The sequence below is a fragment of the Epinephelus fuscoguttatus genome, linkage group LG9 (assembly GCF_011397635.1).
Source record: "Epinephelus fuscoguttatus linkage group LG9, E.fuscoguttatus.final_Chr_v1".
In the NCBI taxonomy this organism is placed as follows: Eukaryota; Metazoa; Chordata; class Actinopteri; order Perciformes; family Serranidae; genus Epinephelus; species Epinephelus fuscoguttatus.
In genome coordinates, this window is record NC_064760.1 from 17,145,291 (window position 1) to 17,168,327 (window position 23,037).

Here is a 23,037-nt window from a genome sequence, read left to right on the forward strand (position 1 = left end):
TGTTAACAAGCCTTGACTTACAGAATGACATGTTACTAAAAACCTAAAAATGTATTTGTTTGTAAGTCATGGCTCACCTAAAGCTGCATAATAATAAGAAGACGTTAAACAAAGCAAACAGAATGTAACAAGGTTAACGTTTCCACTGCAGTCCTGACCAAAGGAGAAAATAACTGCAGGTGTCATTCACAGCTTCCCTGAGCCACATTGACATTTTCAAAAACTATAAATGGTAATATGCGCTGTATGGATGAGAGAAATGACTGGGTACCGTCGGATGGCATTATTAAGCTTGCCAAGAGCTGTATAAAGTTCTGAGGGTGCCAATACTTGAAGAGCTTCAGTTACTGCTCGTGTTTTTAACCCCTCCCTTGTGAGCTCCTTAAACTAGTTCAATACTAATTGCATTTATTTATATAAAAAAACAACTAAAAGGCTTCCCACAGTGGGGTCTCAGTGTGCACGACAGAAAACATAAAGAAAAACGCATCGCTTAGTTTAAAAATTTGAGTTTTTATCTTGTGTTTTTATTTTCCCTTTGAAAGTTGCTTTTATCACAGACACAACAACATTATTCGCAGTCTGTGGCAGGCCAAAGCTCCTCAGATGACCTCCAGATGCATTTTTACATACCCCCTCCCCTCCAAAAATGGGTTTTGTTTATTGTTGTTTCACTTGGATGTTTGAGCCTCACTGTGCAGAATGATGTTTGTGCACTAGAAGGCTGTTTTTCACATTAATCACACTCTCTGTGCTCAAATCTCAGTTCAATAAGTGAATGTGTGAGCATGATTTTGTGACATTACAACTAGTTTAGAAACCAATAATAGTCCAATATGATGTGTGATGTGGAAACTTCAAACCTCAAGTGCAAACTTTTTTTTTTTACTGAGAATGGAAAGTAGGAGACATTTTGCATTCAACAGTTAAAGGGACAGTTCACCCCCAAATCAAAAATCCATATTTTTCCTCTTACCTGTCGTTCTGTTTATCCATCTAGATTGTTTCAGTGTGAGATCCTGAGTGCTGGAGATATCTGCTGTAGAGATGTCTTCTCTCTAATATAATGGAACTAGATGGCACTCAGCTTCTGGTGCTGAAAGCACCCAAAAAATAAATTATAGAAACTCAACAGCAATGTCTCTTTTCAGAAATTGCCACCCGGTTACTCAAAATAATCCACAGACCTTGTTTTGAGCAGTTTTACACAGGAGCAGTTTCTTTCTGCCATACAGCATGTGTCAACCATTTACCACACAAACAGTGATCTCATTAGCCTGGTTCCAGACCATAGACCCCGCCCACTCAACTGAGTAGGCTTGCATCTCTGGTCTGGCATACTGCAATGAATTTGCGATTTATCTCGTCCAAACGATGGACGGACCAATGAACGCCGGGGGTGGGGCGGGTCTAGCGATTAGCCAATCAGCGCCACATGATGTCAAGCTGTGCACCGGTGGGTAACTGGTGAGGATAGCAAGAATGGCGACCGCTACAGATCCTACAGACCACATTAACGATGCTATCGAGGTATTTCGCCGCTACTCACGTTAATGGAAGACCAAATTAAGAAAGCTGCTAAACTGGATTTAACGGCGATGCAGCTGGGCGTGCACGACGACGGAGACATTTTAAAGGGCAATGCTTGCTTGTTTTCGGCACCCCTGAGGCATGGATACTAATGACGTCAGATTCTGGGTGAGTCGTTGATCTCTACTGATTGGTTAGGGAAAAAATCAAATTCCCTCCCCCTTGTCAGACTGAAGGTTCTGGGAGCTTCAGTCTGACACTCAGGCTATGATCTCATCCCTACTTGTTGTATTTTGCCTTTTGGGCAAAACTGACGCTAGGAGCAGCCTTTTGCGTTGTGTCTTAATGCAGAAGGTAAGAGTTGGCAATAAGGTTTAGGCAACAGTTAAAGTTAGGAAAAGATTGCGGATATTGCTAAAAAAAAAAAACCCACCTGGCTTTGCCACAAACACGGTGATAAGAAGGGGCTCACTGGTTAGGTTTAGGTAACAAGTCTACGTTAGAAAAAGATCACAGATGTCACTACAAAATACGTCCAGAAAGGCAGCAGTGTGACGCTAAAAAAAGCTAGCTTTGAGTGCCACAAATATTGCAACCAATGTTGTTGTTTGTTGGTTTTGACCACTGCTTACCACTGCTTTGTGTTTGTTGGACCCATCTATCTCCCCTCACATCCACCATGAGTTTTACACTCTTTAGTACTTACGTCGTTACACTGCTTTACTACTGACTATGTCCTTAACTCTAAGCACCTAATAATGACGTGGATGGGTTTACATATGAGTCAGTGGTAAGTCGGGTGTATCTCACACAGCCGCTAAAGGGTGGGGACATTGCCCAAGAAGGATATTTTAACGCTCTGGGACTGAGACCAGGCTGGCACAGAAGGAAGTGTGCATCTACTTCTGGACAAGACGCTCATGCTCACAACAGTACGAGATGTAAATATGAATGGAGTCCTACTCTGCTGAGGTGTAACGTTAGCTAGCTCAGTGGTGCTAGGTAAGCTAACAGTAGATGCACACGTCTTTGTCCATGGTAATACGTTTGGTGGGTGTAGTTCGATGGAAAGAAGGTCCTTCATGAAACTGCTCACAACAAGGTCTGTGGATTATCACTTATTATTATTATTATTATTATAGTAACCAGGTCATGGTTTATGTAAAGACACATTGCTATTGAGTTTTTCAAATGTTTTTTTTTTTTTTTTTTTGGCGCTTTGAGCACCACAAGCTGAGTGACATCTAGTTCCATTATACTGTATAAAAGACAGACATCTCTACAGCCCATAACTCCAACACTTGGCAGCTCACACCAAACCTTGATTGATGAATATCACTACAGGCAGGAAAATATGTATTTTTGATTTTAGGATGACCTGTCCCTTTAAACGTCCCTTAAAACAAATGGCATAGATTTAGTTTGTTGTTTTATCTAAAAGAAAGAGTGGATTTTTTTTTAAATTTGGAAAAAAACATTCAGACAATAATTATTCCAATTTGAGGATTTTTATACGTCTGAAAACATGTCTGGAGGGGATCTTTAAACTTCTGTCTTCAGATTACAGCTTTTGCTTCATTCCTCTTTTACCTCCGTATGTGCACAAGTGCAAATTATTTTCATTTTTTAAGCCTGAATCTTTTCATTATGCTGCTATTCAGTCGCCTCAGTTCTTGTTTACTGTACCTGTTTGTTGCAGAGTGTGCAGACTGACTGACTAGGGAACAAAAGCAAAGAGCAGGTACTTGAACTCTTTTTGATACTTCAGAAAATATAACTGAAAACATCAGCATCTGCACTATGTGGGTACGATTTACTCCTTTTTTTCCACATGAAAACTTTGTGTCCTCCATGCAGGAATCTTTTGAAAGTACTGATTCACTATAGTATTTTCATCCAAGTATAGTATGTAATTTATTCAACAGAAGGTTTGTCTTTCAGTCTGAATCCGTTCGTGGCTTCCCACCTTTGAAATGGGAGCAGGCAGGCGGGCGGGAGAGACATCTGCCTTGCTTTTAATGGGTATCACAAATGTTTCAGTAATTCCACTCCACCTGAAACTTCCCTCCCCTTCAGCACACTCCCAAATTACAGCACTGGAATGAAGCTGGGACTCTTTGCCTTGCAGTACGTTAGTATTTTCCCCAGCTAAAAGGATCGGAAAGATTCCTCCTGTGGGCTTGCATCATGGAGGCAAGCAGTCAATCCAGCAGTCAACAGATTCTTTGGAAAGATGTGAGTCCAGTTTTTTTTTTCTTTTTATGGCTGACTTATTGCACTTATATTAATTGCAAAAAAAATATTTAAAATAAATTCCAACATTTAGTTTCTTTATGAATAGTGTGCAGAATTTTAAGTCACTGTAGTGTCATGGGAATGGGAGCACCCTTAAAATTTTACAGCTCAGTAAATTAAGAGTTGTGACAGTAGTGGTGGTTTAAAGTGGGGAGGGGGTTTTCTGTGATATTTGAATGTAAGCTTAAAGTAAAATATGACAGAAGTCTTTCTTTAAAGGAGCTGCTGCTTGATCTCTTGCTCAGTGATCTGGGTTTTTCTCAGAATAATAATTTTTCCATCTAATTCCTTTTGGCTTCTCACCTTAGCTTCCTTTCTTTATTTCCATTCTTATATTCAGTCTCACCTGAACCATTGTATTTGCTTTATATCTACAATATCCTCCCTTCTCACACGCAGGCAGCATTAAAATATACACCAAGACTTGTCTGTATTTGAGACTTTATTATTGAGGGAGAGAGGATTTTTAGCTCTGAAATCCTTCTTCTTCCTCCACTTCTCATACTTCACTTGTTGCAGAACTTGCGAACAATAGAGCAATAGGGGTAAGTACCTACACTGCACAGTGTTATATTATCTTTCTATATGTATGTGGAAAAAACTCTTTTAATGTCCATCAAAGGAAAGGCAAGTGTTCCAGCGGAATCTCATCATAGCTACACTGTAGGTGATGGATGGAAAATGATGATGATTAAGAAATCACCTGTGGCTTCATATACCAGAACAGTTTTTTTGCAGGAATTCAAATGCTAATATGAGCGTACCCCAGTGTGATAAACCACTGCCTCTGCTTGTTGGTTATGTAGGCTACTTTTTTTTTTTCCCCTGTTGTTTTCTCGAGGAAAAGCTCCCTCCCTGCATGATAACAGCAGGGGGCTCCAGGCACTCTTCCTCACAAAGCTCAAGAGGAATTGCCTGGCTGATTCTGAACTCCTAAACCTTTAAACACTAGTTGGCGAGTGCTGCGCACTTAGACTGCTCACTCTGTCTCCATCCCTGCCTTTATTTCTGTCTGTCTGTCCGTCCGTCTGTCTGTCCCTCAATCCCACCCTCTTCCTCTGAGTATTCGATATTCAAAGCACAGGCAGAGAAAGGTTTGTCCTCTAGTAAAGTTTCCACTGCTTATGCAACCTGCCACAGGAGAGCAGAGGATTTCAACAACCGTTTTTTTTTTTGTTTTTTTTCCCTTCACTCTGAAAAATTCACAATGAAAGGAATTTCTGGCTCTCTTATTGTAGCACTCTGTTTTTCATCATGCCTTAGGAATGTACTATACTTTGATGTGCCTCACGCTTCTGTGGCTACTGTCTCTAATATATCAAATAAAGAACGTTAACAATGTGGCATTCATTATGGCAAAGGTTTAGTGTTTAGGGGGCTATCTTGAATAATGTGTCCTCTGTCTTTCTCCAAAGTCGTGCTGGTAATGTATTTACCAATCAGAAATTCAATCCATATCCAGCAAGCACACAGTCTGACTGCTGTTAATGCTGGATGCTATTTCCTCTCATGCGTCACGCCACCTACATACTTTAGTTTTTAAGAAAATAAAAAGGTTATGTGAAATATATTTCCAGGATGATTCAGGGTAGGGATGGGACTGCATATGATTTTAACACATGTTGTCATAAATGGATTTCTTTATATATGCTCCCTTCAGGTAACATCATCAGGGATCATAAACGTCATTTTCATATCTACGCTGATGACATGCAGCTATGCTCAAGCCTGATGATAACAATGCCCTGTGATCCCAGACTACTGGGATGGCAGCAGTTAAAAAACTGGATGAGCAATAATTTCTTGAAACTAAATGAAAATAAAACTGAGATGCTCCTGGTTGGCCCCCAAGCTAAAAGAGATCTCTTATAAGCTTGTGTATCTGGCTCCAGAGATTAAATCTGAAGTAACATTCCTGGGCATTGTTCTGGATTCAGAGTAAAACTTTACTTCACACATAAAGATGGTGACCAAAACAACTTTTTATCACTTAAGAAACATCGCCAAGGTTGTTATTTAGTTTATTATCTGCTGTCTCTTTATTGTCTAATTTTATGATTTTATGTCCTTTTTGCTTTTGTTTTAATATGTGGCACTTTCATTGTGAAGCACTTTTGAGCTTTTGTATGAAAAGTGCTCTATAAAAAGAGATTATTATCATAATTATTATCATTTTTGTTGTGTCCTGCAAGAGGCTGCTGGGCAACCAATATTAAAAAGGACTCTGTAAAAACAGGCTGAATGAGATCTTAATCCAACCAAGTCTCACTCTGAGGTTGTCGAAATCAGGTGCTTGGGCAGTATCAGACACTGACAAAAAAAAACCCCGTCCCTTAACGTCGGCATGATGTGTGGCCAGTCACAGTTATAGTTAAACAGCGCTCTGCGGCATCAGGGGAAAAGTTAAGGCGGTGAAAATCTGAGTAGGGTGGGTAGGTGGGGTGGTGGATCGGACCAACAAGCACTAACTTTCACCTGGGAGAGCAGTGTTTGTGTCCCGTAAGATGATGAAGCCAAACTGTGTTCTTTTTTCCAAAACCTAACCATGTGTTTTTGTTGCTGTAACCAAACCATGAGTGTTTGTTGTTGGAGGAAAAAAAATGTCAATTTGCGGTGTTGCACTGAAAAATGGAAGTGTATTTTAAAAGACAATGCATGTAACAGGCAGAACTTGACACGGCGTCCAAGAACGCCAACAACCAACACTCCCAAGGTACCGTATCTGGACGTGGAAAGTCATTGACCAGACGTCGATATGTGACGAGGTCGGAGTGAGACTGTTTCACTTGATTAAGCACTGGTGGACTTCACATTCAAAGATATAATGTAATTTCATTAGTTAAAAAGCCTGCTTTTAAGATTGATTGTTTTTCACCTTGTAAGATGTGCATCCGCTCTGTGATGCAATAAAAACATTTGTTTCTTTATAAAGTGTAAGGTAAAGTGTTTCCAGTATGTTTTAATGCCATTTCTAAAGAGTTTCAGGCATATTTAATGATTATCCGTAATCACAATTACTGCCACCAGGATAATAGTGACAATTTCATATCAGCCTATGCCTAATTCTGGATAATTATTTTAACAGCAAGTCCAAATGCCAGAAAACCCATTCAAGTATTATCCAAAAATTATTCCTGCATATTATTTTAAGAAGTCAGCATGTTAAAGTGCTGCCCAATCTACTGCAGCTTAACTACGGTAACAGCCTCAGCCACAATAGGAAACCAAAGCTGCTTTATCATCGTTTTAAAAGACACGAAGATAAGCAACACCAATTTTGCTAATTGAAGTTGGTTCGTTCTTTTTATTATTTTACATATCTGCTTTTCTGTTGTCCTCTGAGACCTTCAAAAGTGGTCCAGTGTGAATGAGAAGCTTTCATTTTCTCCCTGCTGGAGCTCTTGTGGAACAAAAGCCCGTCTTTATTAATTTGTGGCCTGAGCTTGGGGAATTGACTACAGTGGGCAGAGTTTTCATTTAAGGAAAAGTTTAATAAACGTAACCTTTCTGTAGCACTTGTAGCTGTCTGTTCTTCCCTGCACTTGGCATTGGGATGGTTATATTTTTGTCATTAGTAGCCTCGCTGGCAGAAACATTTTACAGATGAGAGACCAAATCAAATGGCCTCTCTTTGGAGTAAATGCAATACTGATAAAAAGGAAAACTGAAAGGGGGAAATATGCATTCAGACATGAAAATGATAAATTGAAGCAATAGTTGGACATTTTGGGAAATGTGCTTATAAGCGTTCTTGCTGAGAGTTAGATGAGAGGATTGATTCCACTCTCATATATCTCCGTTAAATAGAGTTGTGGAGGGAAATATTTCAGGCGTCCCTTGTTCCGAATGTAAAAGTCCCATTCATTTCTTCCCATAGACAAAGATACATGACTCACAGTTGGAGCACTTCTACAGCTTGAATGGACATGAAACTCTTCTTCTCTGATAATAAAAAAAAAAAATCAAAAGCATGAGCCTATGTATTTAAAGGGTAACATCAGTATTTATTTAAACCTGAACCCTTTTCCAATGTCTTTGTATGTAAATGACTAATAGGAGCTTTTAAAACTGGTCCAGTTTTAAGTGACAGAGCAGCAGCTGTGAGACAGGCTGCAATGTAATACCTCGGGGCAACTGAGCATCATCAATTTACATCAACCAAAAGAGCTTGTTTCACCACTGACAGACTCAGATTATTATTCTATGTGTTTACACAACATTACGGAAAGGATCCCTACAGAGAAGACAAGTTTAAGGGTAATTTCCTTTTTGTTCTACCAGAAACAGCCCCAAAATCTGGGGGTCTGGCTGAATTCTGCCACTACTGCATCGTGATTTGTTCACAAAATCTGGTGACTATAGCATCAGCCTGTGTGATCATTATATTATCCAGTTCTGTGTTTCAAAGTGAGGTAACACTGAAGATATTGTTGAAAAAAAATGTTGAACTGGGGCATCCGTGGCTTGGTGGTGGAGCGGGCGCCCCATGTGCAGAGCTGTTGCCGCCGGCCTGTGGCCCTTTGCCGCGTATCACTCCCTCTCTCTCTCTCCCCCTTTCACACTTGTCTGTCCTATCCATTAAAGGGTAAAAATGCCCCAAAAAATATCTTAAAAACTCAGCAGCTCCTCGCACTCTGCAACTATATCTGAGGCTACAGCCAGCAGCAAGTTAGCATAGCTTAGCATCAAGACTGGAAACTGCCGGATTCTGTGTAATGGTAACAAAATCTGTCCACCAGCACCTGTAAAGCACACACATTAACCCATCATGTCTCATTTCTTTAATCCCGACAAAAACCTAATACTTAAAACAACAACATAAGGTTTCATGAAGGGTTGTGTGGGGTTACCAACCACAAACCAGTGAGCTTTAGCAGCCCAGTCACCAGAAGAAAATGTTGGCATTGTACATTCATATCATATCAGTGTTTCTACAGTGATGCAGTATATGATGTGACTTATGTCGGAATTCCACTGGATGCATGTTGGTTGCGGAATGGTCCGCTGCGTGCTCCGCCGTCCGTCAACACCCACCGCACCGTCTGCGTTTGTGATGCGGAGCGGTGCAGCTCCGCTGGACAGCAGGAGTCACGAGGACCCACGAGATCTCGCAGAATTCACGCATAATCACGCGATATAACAAGATGTATATATGATATATTATACGGGTCATATATGATTTTATGGTTTTGCACCTCCATGGTTAACATCTCCTCGTCCATGGTGTCAACGGGGTGAAATGACGTCTGAAAACCTCTGACCTGTTGACTTCAGGCCTGCCTCCGCCCATTATGATGTTTTCAAGGTGTAGTGCAGGGAAATTTGATTCGCCGTGAACACTGTGTATTTTATTTTGAAAATTAACCGGATGTTTTGTTTTGTTTTTTTTTCTGTGCACGACTTCCTGCCCCGCACAATCTGCTCTGTGCTGAATTGCTGCGTTGTGCTCCGGCGTCCAGCGAAAATAGAAGTCCTGCGTATCTGTTGCGGAGGGCTCCGGAGCGCCGCAGCTGTGACGGAGCTGGAACGCAGCACAGTCGGTGGAAACACACACATTGACTAGAATTGAAACGTATAGGCTCCGCTGCCGTTCCGGAGCACAGACGCAACCCACACGCATCTGGTGGAATTTGGGGGTAAGATGTCTGCCGAGCTGCAGACCACTGCAGACATTCGAGACCAACAAACAACAAAACTGATTGTTTTTTAGTGAGTCATTGTTGCATTTCCAGTGGCATATTAGGCACCAAATGTGAGTGCTTTTTTAGCGACCGTCCCTCTTTTTCCAGCGTGGATATTGCCCCGAAAAGCAGCTGTTTTTACCAAGACATTGCTGCGTTTCCAGTGGAGACTGTGCCACCTAAATCTGGTATTTTAAGCCAAAATATGTTCTTTTCGTAACCATACCCCAGAGGTTTTGGTGCCTAAATCTAACCACCGTTAAACTGTAACATTGTTGAAATGTAAGGAAACAAAGTTTTAATATATCTGCTACATAATAATGTACACACGTAATGTATCCATGGTTTGCAGAACATATGCCGACATTTATTCTGGCAACTGGTTTGGCTTTGGAGGTGCTGCTATGCTGTGTTTATTTTTTTTTTTTACATTAGAACAGAGCCAGGTTCACTGTTTCCAGTCCAGAGAGTGATCTTCTTATCTAAGTCTTGGCAAGAAAGCAAGAAAGCATATTTTCCACAACGTCAAACTATCAACTCATTCATACCAATGGGCTGTGAGGTATTGTGTTAACACCATGTATAATATTAAACCTACAGTATGTTGTTCACAGGTTGAGGCGGGAAAAGAGAAGAAGGCCAAGTACCACACCTACCAGCGAGTAGCTCTGGTTCTGGCTCTGGTCTTCCTCGTTCTGGCACTGTGTGTTTTCAGCCTGAGATATCTGTGGAGCCCAAGTCTGGGGAAGGTAAGACATAATTATCACCTCATTGTTTGCCAGTCACCAGCCTTATTGCCACTGTCTGTGGTTAAGTGTGGTCTTCAGATGAAAGACGCATCAGCAAATCATACGTCAAAGACAGAAAAACCCGAGTAAGGAAAATGGACAGCCACACAAAGAGCCAAAGGCAGTCTCTGTCGTGTGCATTGTATCCCACTAGATTTAAAGATGTGTGGGCTATGGAAAAGACAGCTGTGTTTTGCTCTGCTCGTGTTTTGGCTGTCAGATCTGTAATTTCATGAATTCTTGGACCAAACCACAAACCGCTTTTTGCTGTTGCGAATGTCGGCCTGTTGCATTTATCTACTTTCTGCTCGCATTGTAAACATCTTCTTACAATGAAGGATTCTGATAACTCAAAGGTGACCCTAATTGCTGTTGACCAGAGTGGCTGCAGCAGGACTGAAACCTCTTGGCAATGTAATTGGGATAAACTCTTGTCCTGGCAATTCATCTTGTAAAATCCAATTCAATCACACTTGATGGAGAACATTTTCACTCGGCTCTTTTCCCCTCATTTTCCCAAGGGGCCAAAAAAGCTAATTTACCAAAGCTAGGAGGAAAAATACATCAATAATTTCACATCCAGGAATTGGAAGCTCTATACGTTCTGAGCACTTTGCGAATGAGAGAGAAATGATTACAATGAAATGATGGTTAATACATACATTTCAAACCTGAGTGTCTGCTTTGTGCAATAAATGCTATGAGGTGAACAGAGGGAAATGTACCGTGCAGGATGTTGCTCGCTGTTACACCAACATCTTTGTTATGCCTAATAAACATTAATTCAGAACACCCTCTTTCACCATTCTGCTCTTTCTGCCTCCATTAAGACACAAATTTCAAGTGCTGACAGTCTCTTCTAAGCCCGGGTTAACCAAGGTTCATCTGCACTTCCTGCGTAGCCGGTATTGTCCACGTTCCCTCCTTTCAACACAGATATGAATCACCTTTGAGCCATCTCCTTTGTCCTTGTTAAATATTTCATGCCGGAGGTAGAGCAGTCATTATTTCCACTTTAATAAGCTGTGATCATTCTCACGTGGCACAAAATGTGTTGATGGCAGAGGTTGCCCAGGCGATGAATATCAAACCTGTGGACCCTGGGTTTTGCTTTAATGGGGTCTTGAGGGGGAGGCTCGTTCTCTGGCCTCCCCATCAGTGAGTGAGACGGAGCCACTTCAAAGGAGATTCACCTGTCTGTCAGATGGGAAGGACGCTCCCTCAGACACAGCAGGACAGTAAAACTCAGGTATGTATCCTCAGTAAAACTATCTGGAGACGACTCTGAAGGTAAAAAGATGGAATGATATGGATGGATTAGTTCTCCTGCATCGACGTGGCAGCCGGCAGCACCCTGTTTGGTGAATGGGTATTGGGTCCAATGCAGCAGGACACTTGACTCACCAGCTAATCCTGAGCAGCGTCTGGCACCTACATGTATAGACTCTGGGCAGCAGAGCACAGGATCTGAAGCCAAGGGGAGTGTACTTCACTTATTTTAAGAAGCAGCTGAGTGGGGGTTGTTTTTTTATTTGAGCACATAGATGAGCATTCTGGTGACAACTCATATTCAACTAAAGTAAAATGCTTCCCTCTGATTCCTTTCACACATGGAATACATTAGATGTGACACAACAAAGACTCAGACACATACATAACCGTAACCATGGTTCTGATGGTTTTAATTATCTCCCCAGCTCCAGGCTGCCAGGAAACATACTCAAATCAAGATTAACCAGAGTCCACAGACGGTCCTTATATAAGATGATGTTGAATTAGTTACTCTTTAAAGCTGCACTGATCAATATTTCTATATTAACAATGCATCAAAACATAATGTGTAATGTAAAAGCATGGATGGATTACTGAATGGGTCTATCGGGCACAGGCGCAGGGGCCAAAAGTGACAGAGAGCCTCCTGGCCTTCAACAGCAAAATGTTGCTCACATTAACACCTAATGACCAGAAAGAGACTAAACATGATGACGCAGACACACAAAAAGACCTCGAAGACATGCAAAGGAACTGCAAAGAGACAGAAAATAATGACAAAGAGACAAAAAAAACAACAAGGAGATACATAACAAATACAAAGAGACACAAAACAACTAAAATGACATAACATTACCTCAAAAAGACCCAAACTACTACAAACTGATGCAAAACAACCACAAGAAAACACAAAATGACTACAATGAGACACAAAAGGACTTGAGAGAGACACAAAATCACCTTAAATTTCCCCCAACAACTACAAAGGAAACAAAATGACAACAAAGAGACAAAGATGAATAAAATGCTGACACAAGAATTCCCCAAAGACACACAATACCACCATGAGGAGAGACAAAATGACTACAAAGAGACACAAAACAACAAAACAAGCCATAAAAGTTCCTCAAAGAGACCCAAACAACTACGAAATTACCACAAATACACACAAAACAATCATGAAAAGACACAAAATGACTACAACCACTCAACAACAACCCAAGAATTAATTAAAATTACCTCATAGAGACCCAAACAACTACAAAAAGACACAAAACAACCACAGGGAGAGACAAAATTACCTTAAAGAGACCGAAACAACTACAAAAAGACATAAAATTACCACAGAGACACATAAAACAATCATGAGGAGACCCGAAATGACGACAAAGAGAAACAAAACAACCAAAAAAAGACTTAAAATTACCTCAAAGCCACCATAGCAACTGTAAACACACGCAAAACAACCACAAGGAAACACAAAATTACTACAATCAGACACAACTTGAAAGAGACACACAATTAAAGAGGCCCAAAGAGGCCATAACAACGAGACAGGAAACAAAATGGCTAAAATTCTGACACACAAAATTACCACTAAGACACACAAAACAGCAAGGAGACACAAAACAACCCAAAAGAAGGGACAAAACAATCACAAAGAAACACAAAATTACTACAAAGAGACTAAAAGATGCCCAACGACTACAAAGAGATGCCAAATTGGCTCAGGGTCTGTGTGTCTTGCTCCTATGTAGGAGGTGGTGGGGACCTTTAAATGACCATGTACCCAAGGACCTGTTGTCTCACAATCCGCCCATGTGTAAAAGGTGTCATTTGAAGCTCTCATAAACTCACTGTACACTTCCTGCCCAGCACTACGAGGCTGACAGACAAAGTTAGCTGGTGAACATAGTGGAACATGTAGCAGCTTGAGAGCCAGATATTTCCCTCGGGAGTAGAGAATGAAAGAGCGAAAAAAGGAGACTGAATATTGGACTCACATTGGCAGGTGGACAGAAATGTCCCTGTATGAATGCTAATGTTGCCATAACAACTTTATAATATGATAATATATTGGTGTTGTTTTCACAGCCTGTCGTGCCAAAATATCAATTAATGCAGGTTTAAAGGTCCAGTGTGTGGGATTTAGGGGCATCTATTGGCAGGAATGGAATATAATCATCAGTCACTGTGTTTTCATGAGTTAATAATCACCTGAAAATATTGATTCTTGTGTGTTTGTTGTCTTGGAATGAGCCATTTATATTTACATATCAAGTGGGTCTCTTTCAAGGAGTCCACCATGTTGTTTAGGTGACTGTAAAGCTGCTTTCACACTGCCGCGCAGTAATCGCCCTGACAACCACCTACCTGCAAGAGCATTCCTCCAATAAGCAAAGCACTTTTAAAAGTAGCTGCAAGACAACGGAAATCAGTGAAATTACCGAAGGTTTCTACTTATTTGGACAGTTTACCAGTCATCTGAAGTTTAGTGAAAAAGTTTTCCCAGGTCTAGTTTTTCTTCTGGTTGTCCTTACAAGTTGCTGGCACCGTAACTCCAGGGGCTCTAGTTTCGCCAGCTGGGTGTGGCCAGGTAGATTTTGCAAGTTTGGCACACCGTGCGCCTGGCGTAGCTACTCCTGTTTCCCACCTCCGTCCCTCCTACCTGCGCAAGTGGGAAAGAGGGAGGAGAGAAGGCGTGGAGTGGGTTTTACACACATCACACCAATCAAATGAGCCCCTCTCCTCGCCCTTAAAGGGAAATTTCGGTTTATTTCAACCTGTCTCCTATCGTCCTAAATTTGTTTCAAGTCACTAGTGACATAGAAATAATAGTTAGCATGTTAGCCGTTAGCCTAGATACAGCCGTAGCGCCAGACCTGTTAAAACGTAATTGAACGGGCATCCTTTCAAGTGTAAAGTTAGTCCACTAAACAAGCTTTTTCTCCACAAAGACCGTCTCATATCGTTAGGATAAATGTCAGAGAACATATAGAAAACGACATGTAAATGTGTTGTCTTACCTTACCGGTGTGCTGCCATGTTTGTTGTTTACCATTTAGCTAAGGCTGCAACCGGTCCCATTCCTTGCAACAGAGGCATTCCACTTCTGTGGGCACTGGGTTACAGCATTCACAGGTAGCATTACACCACCAATCTCCAGAGCTAAATCCTTCCAGCAGCCATTCCTCCTCTCTCGTCCTCTAACGTTACCTGTTGGCTTTACATTCAAATGGGAAGCAAACACCGTCCTCCCAGGTTAAAGTCGGTGGTTGCTGGACCCATCCATCACCACTCCCACCCATCCTACTTGTATTTTCGCCCCCTTAATTGACATTGTTGTCCCGTTGTGTTTCCCCCTGATGCTGCCAGCACTGTTACAAAGGAACAGAAACCTGCCGCATATCATGCTGACATGAAAGGATGGCTTTTTTGGCGATGTCTAATGCCAAAAGTCACTGCCCAAGTGCTACTAATCATTGACTTCAAAATGATACTAGGTTGGCGCAGCAGTGTGAAAGCCCTCTTTATTGTCATTACAGAAACCTCCAAATAGCTTTAAATAGGACCATTCACGTTTTTGCATCAGCTATTGTAGTTCTCCTACAAGCTCCACACATGTAAAAAATGTCAGTTCTGCAACCTCACCACTAGATGCCATTAAATCCCATGCACTGGACCCTTAAAACACAAATGGAATATGTGCTCCTAGTACATGCTCAAAACCTGCCAGTGCATTGATGACCAAACTGTAGAGAGCACACAATGTATTGAAGAAGCTCTATATGATATTAACAGAGATTGTCTGCACACGGCTCTCAACATGGAGTTGACTGGCAGCTAATTGGACAAACAGTGCAAACAACGGCAACATTGCCAACAGAACTAACAGTGAAGCAGAAGTAGGGCGCTACACTTCTGCAACGATTCTTTCCAGGTATCAGCTTTATGAGCACAGTGCATAGTGTTAGCAATTAGCTAACCCGTGGGACACACTCACATGCACTGATGCACAGGCAGCTGGATCGTCTACCACAACAAAGAACAGAGAAGCACAGATTACAACACTTACACAGAGGGAGCGTGACTTCATTCTCTGCTCAGGACACCATTACTCCACTATATCTTCACAAAGTTAATAGCTGTTTGCTGCTGTATTAATGCTCTGAATGTTTCTTTAAAGTCATAATCACTGGAAAAGAAGACCTTTAAAGTGTGCAGGAACTGATTCACAAGTGTAAAACAAGTTTGCAGAGAAAGCTCCTGATGTGATCCCCTCTCAGCTTGAATTCACTTCCTCCTCCAGCTGTTTTGACAGATTCTGAGACTGTGAGAGGTGCAAACTAGCTGCAAAAGTCACATCCCTTTCACAGCTGAAAAATGAAAGAGGTGCTGGAGCACACTAGGAAGTACTCTAACGTTAGGTGGTGTTGAACAGTATGGCGCCTTACTTCCAGCTTTAAAACAAGGGATACTCCGCTCTCAGCTGGACTTTTTTCAAGTGAAGGATCAAAACTGACAAATCCAAGGATCCACAGCTTTGAAGATAACAAGCAAAGGAAACTCTAATGCTGCCCTGGATCTAATTACTAAAAACACTGATTACAAAATGTGTTCTGCACCCAAAAAAATCGGTTCTCGCACACTCTCATGCATATTGACGACTGCTTAAATTACTTTTATGCTCAGTCAATAGTTTAACTCGTGTACTCGCACAAAAAACAATTACTTATGGCTATCACTCAAATAAAACACATATTATATCTAACATATTACAGAGCACTTTGATGTCAGCACTTCTAATTAAAGTTAAAACCACAGCCCGAATACAGCCACAAAACACTTCTCGTCTCCTCTCTCACGTGACCTCGTGCACCCGGCTTTATATAAATAACCACAGAATGGTAATTTGCTCTGTGCATTGTATTTCAATATGACATGACAACCACTTGGGATCGTCTTTTAATTACCTGAAAACATATGTTGTTACACAGGCCTGGGGAAGATAGTTTGCCATCGTTTTCTCTGCGTGTGTGTGTGTGAGGGCGTGGTTGTGCATGCAATTGTGTACGCATCGGTGTGCACTGTGTGTTTCAGTGTGTAGATTAGGTGCCTCTGCATTCTCTTTTGGCTTACGGCAAATTTCTGTTTACTATGTGCTCATTATTGTTCTGGGCCACAAGTCTCACTGGGGGATTTTGCCTCCTTGTAAATTAATCCTCTGTTATTACCAGTTTACATCAGCAACTCCGTGAAAATGGAATCTGGCTGGTGAATCCAAGAGAAAACTGAGAATAATTTGCCTTGACGAAGTTATTTTTAAAAAATTGTAAAGAGTAAAAATGAGATGTCGACGTTGCCGTACAGTGCACGGCAGCCAACATCTAAATTTTCACATCATTACATTTGACATATTTAGTGCTATTTTTAATTCATGAACCACTTTGAGCGAGATTATCTGCAGACCAGCAGCCAGGCGCAGAGTGATTGTGGACCTGTAGACATTGTAAACCAGTTTTTCCTGTGGAACATTGAAGAGCTCACAGGTGTTGTTGGGCTGTATGGCAAAACTGCCTGAGAAATACATGAATGTCAGACCTGAGGAAAGTGCTCCATTATTCAAGCTGAAATTGCATTGCTCACCTTGATGCCTTTCCCTCTCCGGTCCCAAGGTAGCTGCTGAGTTGTCGCTCCTGATGGCCTCTTAAATGCCTCACTGTCAGGCCCGGCTTCTTTAATGAACACTGCTGCGCCTGCTGCTTTTCCACTGGTCACAGGTGTATGGGTTTTCAAGGCCGGGCCCCCCTTTGTTTATTTATTGCTCGTAGACTGTGTATACCCAACAGTCCCCTCAGTGTCCAGATGTCAACATGCAACAGGGGAGAGAGACACAAGATTTGATCATGATATGATTCTATCGTCTTTTTTTTTTCTCTTCTAAGTTTGTCTCCAGGAACAAAACAAGACAGCTTCTCCTGACTCTGTGTTTGTTTACCGTGTCTCACATGGAGGAATTATTATTCTGGGGAGGCAACAGGGCTTATCTAAACAGCTGGTTTGGCGGGACCTTTTGGGGGGCCTGCCCCTCAGTCTGTAATCTTTTCTGATTTTACACGTCAGGCTCATTCATTCATTAGCAGGCCAGTGTCCACTGGTGTTTCTCCCTGGCTGTTAAATTAGGCCGCTACGGGCTCCCTCCTAAGATGATGCATTATGCCCTCTATTCAGGGAGCAGTCAGGAAGAGGGAGGGGATGCAGACCGGGAAGAACAAAAGAGAGTTGTTTTAAATTGTTGCCAGTGGAGTGCCTGAGGTAGGAAGGCTTCATGGCGGTTGTGGCACATTGCCTTCTTCTGGGACAGTGACTGCTACAGAGAGCGTGACAGCACTGCAAAGCCCACCGGGAGTTATTTATTGTGCCATACAGCACTTTAGCACGTCTGTGATTTTCTTTTTAGAAGCTAGAATAGCACGAGTGTGGGAAAGATCAGCATCTTAATTGCCAGTACTTCATTTTGCCAATCCACCAGCAGCTCATGTGCAGCATGTTGTATGTACAGTGCGCTGGGTAAACAGACACAAATGCTCGCCTTTTCTTTTTTCCAGACTCTCTGTGTTTCTCTCTTGTCTCTGTCTCACCACTGTGACTGCCAAGAAGACTCCTCTGCTCTGTTGTACAATTTAGAATGTGATTGAGCTTTCACATCCACTTTCGCTCTCCCAGTAAGTCTGCACCGCTTATAGCCTCGACGTGCATTCACAGCCACAATGCTGAGGCAGGGAAGTGAACAACAAACTGGAAATACTCTGTTCGTCTGTCCTTTCTCAATATATTTGAGGTTGCAGATCAAAAATCTGCTTTTATGTTGCTGTAAACGCTCATGATTTTAGAAACGAGTAAATCTCTATTCTGAGAAATGGGTATGCCAGAGTGCTCGGCTATATATCTGTCAGCAATTAAAAGGTTGCATTGACTTTTTGTGAGTTTGCCCCATTAGTCACCTTGCTCAATGTGTGAGCAGAGAGCGGCAGCTAAATCATCCCTTCAGGTCTCTGTCTGCTGCTCAGTCTAACACTTCATGTTAAATAACCTGAGCTGATTAGCCATATTTTAATGTGAGAAAATGAGAACTTGTAACAGCTCTAAAAGTTGGAATGTTAGCTAATTTTAATGACATGCATCCAGACCTGCCAGGCTCGTTAGGGCCTTTTTTTTTTTTAAATTGGTGAAATAAACATGAAAAATCAGCAAAAATAACACTGTTTAAAGAAGATCTTTCATCCAGGGAAACTTCAAGTGTTTACTCAGGAAATGAGCAAAGTAAGCCAGACAGCTCACTTTTCAGAGCTGTAATGAAGCTCATTAATGATGAGGTAGTCATTCCAGATGTTGTGAAGTCACAGTATAAAAAATTATTCTTCAACATACTGGATAATACAGCTGGTGGGCTGACCTACTGGGACATAATGCAGGTATCACTTCAGCATCACATGTGACAGTTTGAAAACAAAGAAGGGGACGTGACCCTACGGTGGGGGAAGACAAAATAGCTTAAGCAGCACTAAAAATGATTAAAGGGATACTTTGCCGATTTCCAGCTTTGTATCATAACAATGTGGGTAATATGTGTAATGAACTATGTTAAACTTCCCTCCATCTTACCAGCGCCCAGATCTCCCTGCTCAAATTCTCACTGGCTCTCGGGCTGTTGCTCGAACTGCAGGGTGTATTTTCACATTTTCATATGCCGCCACCACAGACAGAGTATAGAAGCTGTATGTGCTGATCATACAGGAACCAAGATTCCTCCACAGTATTGCCTATGTCTCCCCTAAAATGTGTTCAGGAACATGTTTAAGTGCACTGTTTGGCTGTAACACTAGAATTTGTGAACAGGAAGGGGGCTCCATACTGTTTCCTGTATTGTAAAAAACAGGCTGAAAAAGCTGAGGTCAACGAGTAAAACTAGGCAGTGCTGATTAAATATAAACCAGGTTTCTGATACTGTGTTTGCTATGTCTCACCTCAGATGTTTTCAGAAACTGTAACTCCAGATTGTTTGTTACCAGTTGGCTGCCATATTGTTTCCCGTGGAAAAACGTCCAAGCTTGCATTACATCACCCACCAGCGGAAGTGTTTACTGTTCTGCAGTGCATTCTGGTAATTGTAGGCTTTATACTTCTTGAAGCAAAAGCAAATGCCAACAGCCATTTTTCCTCTGTTTTCTCTGATCACATAGAGCCCATTTTAAAAGTATTTCCATCTTTCTAGTGTATAGACAGCTTAATCTCATGAGAACACTATCTTTCTTTAATAATTACACTCTCCTGTGGAGTTTTCTTGTAAACAAACACAGTTTATATTAATGTGTGTCACACCACTTATGTCCGTGTATGCATGAATTTATGTTTTTCATTGGGCCTGCGGTAGTAGAACACAAACAAAACAGGGACTAGCATGTAAACATTGCCCACTAGCAAAAGAGAGAGATGACTGGTTGCTCTGTATATACAAACCTAGTGAGGTGCTTGTGGAGAACGGGAAACAACAGGAGTGACAGGAAGGCATCCCAAGCACTCTGATAAAATATAGAAAAATGAGGAAGGAAATATTAAAAAGCCGTTACTGTAGTGGGTAAATCGTAAAAAGAGTCAACATGCTTGGACCACTGCAGGTCTTCATCAGGGCTTTTTTGTTCAATAGCAGCACTTGTGGTCAAAAACTCTACAGAGCATCTTGCAGTCTGTGCTGGAACACCTGTAATCACCCTCTGTCTGAGAAGGCTCAGTCTCTTTGAGTTCCCCTCCTGACAAAACCCAGTCTGCTCTTATTGGTCACCATTTTCAGGTCTTCCGTATCTCTGCATCTCTGTCATTGCAGCCCTAGAGTGATGGTAACAGTGTAAAGCGGTACTACTGTGAAAGCCTCTAAACCAAAATGTTACAACCGGACATGTCCCAGCAGGAATGTGACCCAAAACCTTGGAGAAATTAAAAACAACAGCAACCAAGATTATATGTTTCCCTGCAGTTAGCATGTAGCTACATGCCACCGTGTTCTGGCAGCAAGGGAATGATTGTTTAAAGTGGCACTTTATCCCATTAAGAAAACCAACAATAAAAGCTTCTCAAAACAGCTGGACATGATCCCAAACTGGGAGGAAATTAACAACACTGGCTACCGAGATTATACGTTTCCCTGCTGTTAGCATGCAGCTTCATGTAGCAGTGTATGTAATGTAGACACTTACAGTTGGGTGCCTGGAGCAGATGACCATGTAATAATATCTTTCAAGAGCTGACGTTGGCTCGTCTCGATAGTAGGGAAAATGCTGGAAATGGAGTATTTGAAGTGGTGTGAAGCCTTAAGTTTTAGCTCAGGGGGATTACTTTGACATATGTCTACCTCATTATTTGAAGCTTTAATATGAACATCCATCATTCTAACATTATACATATGACAGAATATAAGGAAAAGCATAATAGGTCCCCTTTAGGCAGACATGTCAGTCAGAACCAGGGGATGAAGAAGCCTATCTTGGTCACTCAGTATTTGTCATGACCATCTCAAGGACAATGGCGAATAAAGGGAGAGAGACCAAACATGCACTCCATTTAATTGATTTATTCACAAAAACAAATTAAATTGCAAAAGAGATGAGATGTGGATGGCACTAAAGTCCGGAGTGTAAGTGAGTGGATGTGTGGGAAGTACTGGTGGGTAAAATGCTAAGGGAAGCAAACAAAGCACATGGAGAGTGTCTCCCTGGGAGGCCTAATGTGGCAGCTTTTATAGTGACTAGGAGCACTGGGCTCAGGTGCTCCCAGTTAGCCTACCAATTATGTACCTGCAAGAGAAGAGCAAACAAGGCACAATGACACAGGCCAGAGGGTTGTCACAATGGAGTAGGGAAATTGTGTCTTTTGTGTCTGAAAACTCAGTTTGGGCAGAATTTAACTTCCACTTTTCATTTGCACAGAAATTAATGAGAAAAATGCATGAAAAGAAACGGTTCATGATCTGATTTTAATAACTCCAACTTGTGACTGGCTTATTAAAGTTAAGTTGATTTTCACATCAGGGGGCGTAAAATCTCATCGGCCTCCAAAGCAGGCCACAACAGAAACAATAATAATGTGCTGTTAATTAGCAGTACTGCTCGACCTCCTTATATACACGTACTGTGTGTCCATGTTGTTCCTCTTTGTGTCTCTGTGTTTGACACACGGTCATGATTTTTCAATGGTCCACTTGCCCAAAGAACCACTTAATACCATGTTTAGAATGCATTATATTTTGATGCGCCTGAACACTCTGAAGTATTGTACAGTGATTTTTTTTTTCATATTGTGTGGTGGATGTGTAGTTATCCAGCACTCATCACCACGAGTATGATGGATGACAGCTGCTGCTTGGCTGCTGTGTCTCATTTGCCCAGAAAATGTACTTCACTTTGTCAGCTGACGGTGATAAAGCTTGTCAAGATCTCTTTCCTGGTATTCATGTTGGCAACGGAGCTGACCCACTGACCTGCCTGAGCTGCTGCAACATGAATGTATGAAATGGAAAGGTCCAATTCATGTTAAATGTAAAAGGAGAAGGATTGCTGTTTTTTTTTTTTTTTGTCATTGTTTTTCCCTGCTCCCTCTGCTCACAGAAGCATCGTTTTGGAAACGCTGCTTTCTTCCCACCAGTTTCGCGAGGGGTCTCAGGCTCCTTAAAGTACAGTGTGTCCTCTGGGCTTTTGTCTCTCGCTGAGATAATGTGGGGCTCATTAGCTGTCTGGCAGGAACAAATAATAGCCTGGGTAAAATGTTGCAGGGTTTAATTAACAACAATACTGTCATACACTACATATTAATATCAAAATTCATTCCTGCTGAGAAGCAGATTTTTACACTGTCTATCAGGACTGGAGTTTGAACATCCTAACACATGCTGTGTGACTTTACCAGTTTACACCTCTAAAATTGCATTATTATTGTCACTGGATAATTACGCTGTATAGACATTAACAAAGTAACTAAAGAAAGAAACAGCTCATTTTCTTATTTCTGCAGTAATAATTACATGTGACGGGTTTCATATATGTATATATCAAGGTGCAGACGTTCTGAAGGTGGTAATTGGAATTTCAGTTATATTATAAACTTGCAAAGAGCATTTGTTAACGATGGTAACAATGTTTTGTCTCATTTAGACGTGTGTGTGGAAGTTGAATAGCTGCTGTCCTCTTCCCCAGTGTATCTTCACCTGATTTTATCTTATTTCTTATCTCTAAAGCACACGACCAGTCGTATCTGTGAGTAAATTCTGACCACAGGATTTTGTTTTATCAAAGAAGATTGGGAAATTAAGTAAATGTTTACTTTTTGGGGATTGCAAACTTCGAACAAAATTCAAATTCTGAAAATTTGTGTGAACATGCACAACATTGCTTGTAAAACAATATCTACGTGTTGTGCAG

The 23,037-nt window shown here is 41.4% G+C and overlaps 1 protein-coding gene across 2 annotated transcripts in view; it reads left to right on the top strand.

The window, feature by feature from the left end:
* The first annotated feature begins 3,567 nt into the window (after positions 1 to 3,567).
* Positions 3,568 to 23,037, top strand: part of tnmd (tenomodulin) — an 80,994-nt gene continuing 61,524 nt past the window's right edge. The window contains exons 1-2 of one of the 2 annotated variants that reach the window (XM_049586122.1): positions 3,568 to 3,765; positions 10,121 to 10,255. In XM_049586122.1, coding sequence (XP_049442079.1) covers positions 3,718 to 3,765; positions 10,121 to 10,255 — 183 coding nt within the window. In that variant the 5' untranslated portion in view covers positions 3,568 to 3,717. The remainder of the gene's footprint in view (positions 3,766 to 10,120; positions 10,256 to 23,037) is intronic. The other variant, XM_049586121.1, reaches the window with a different exon arrangement.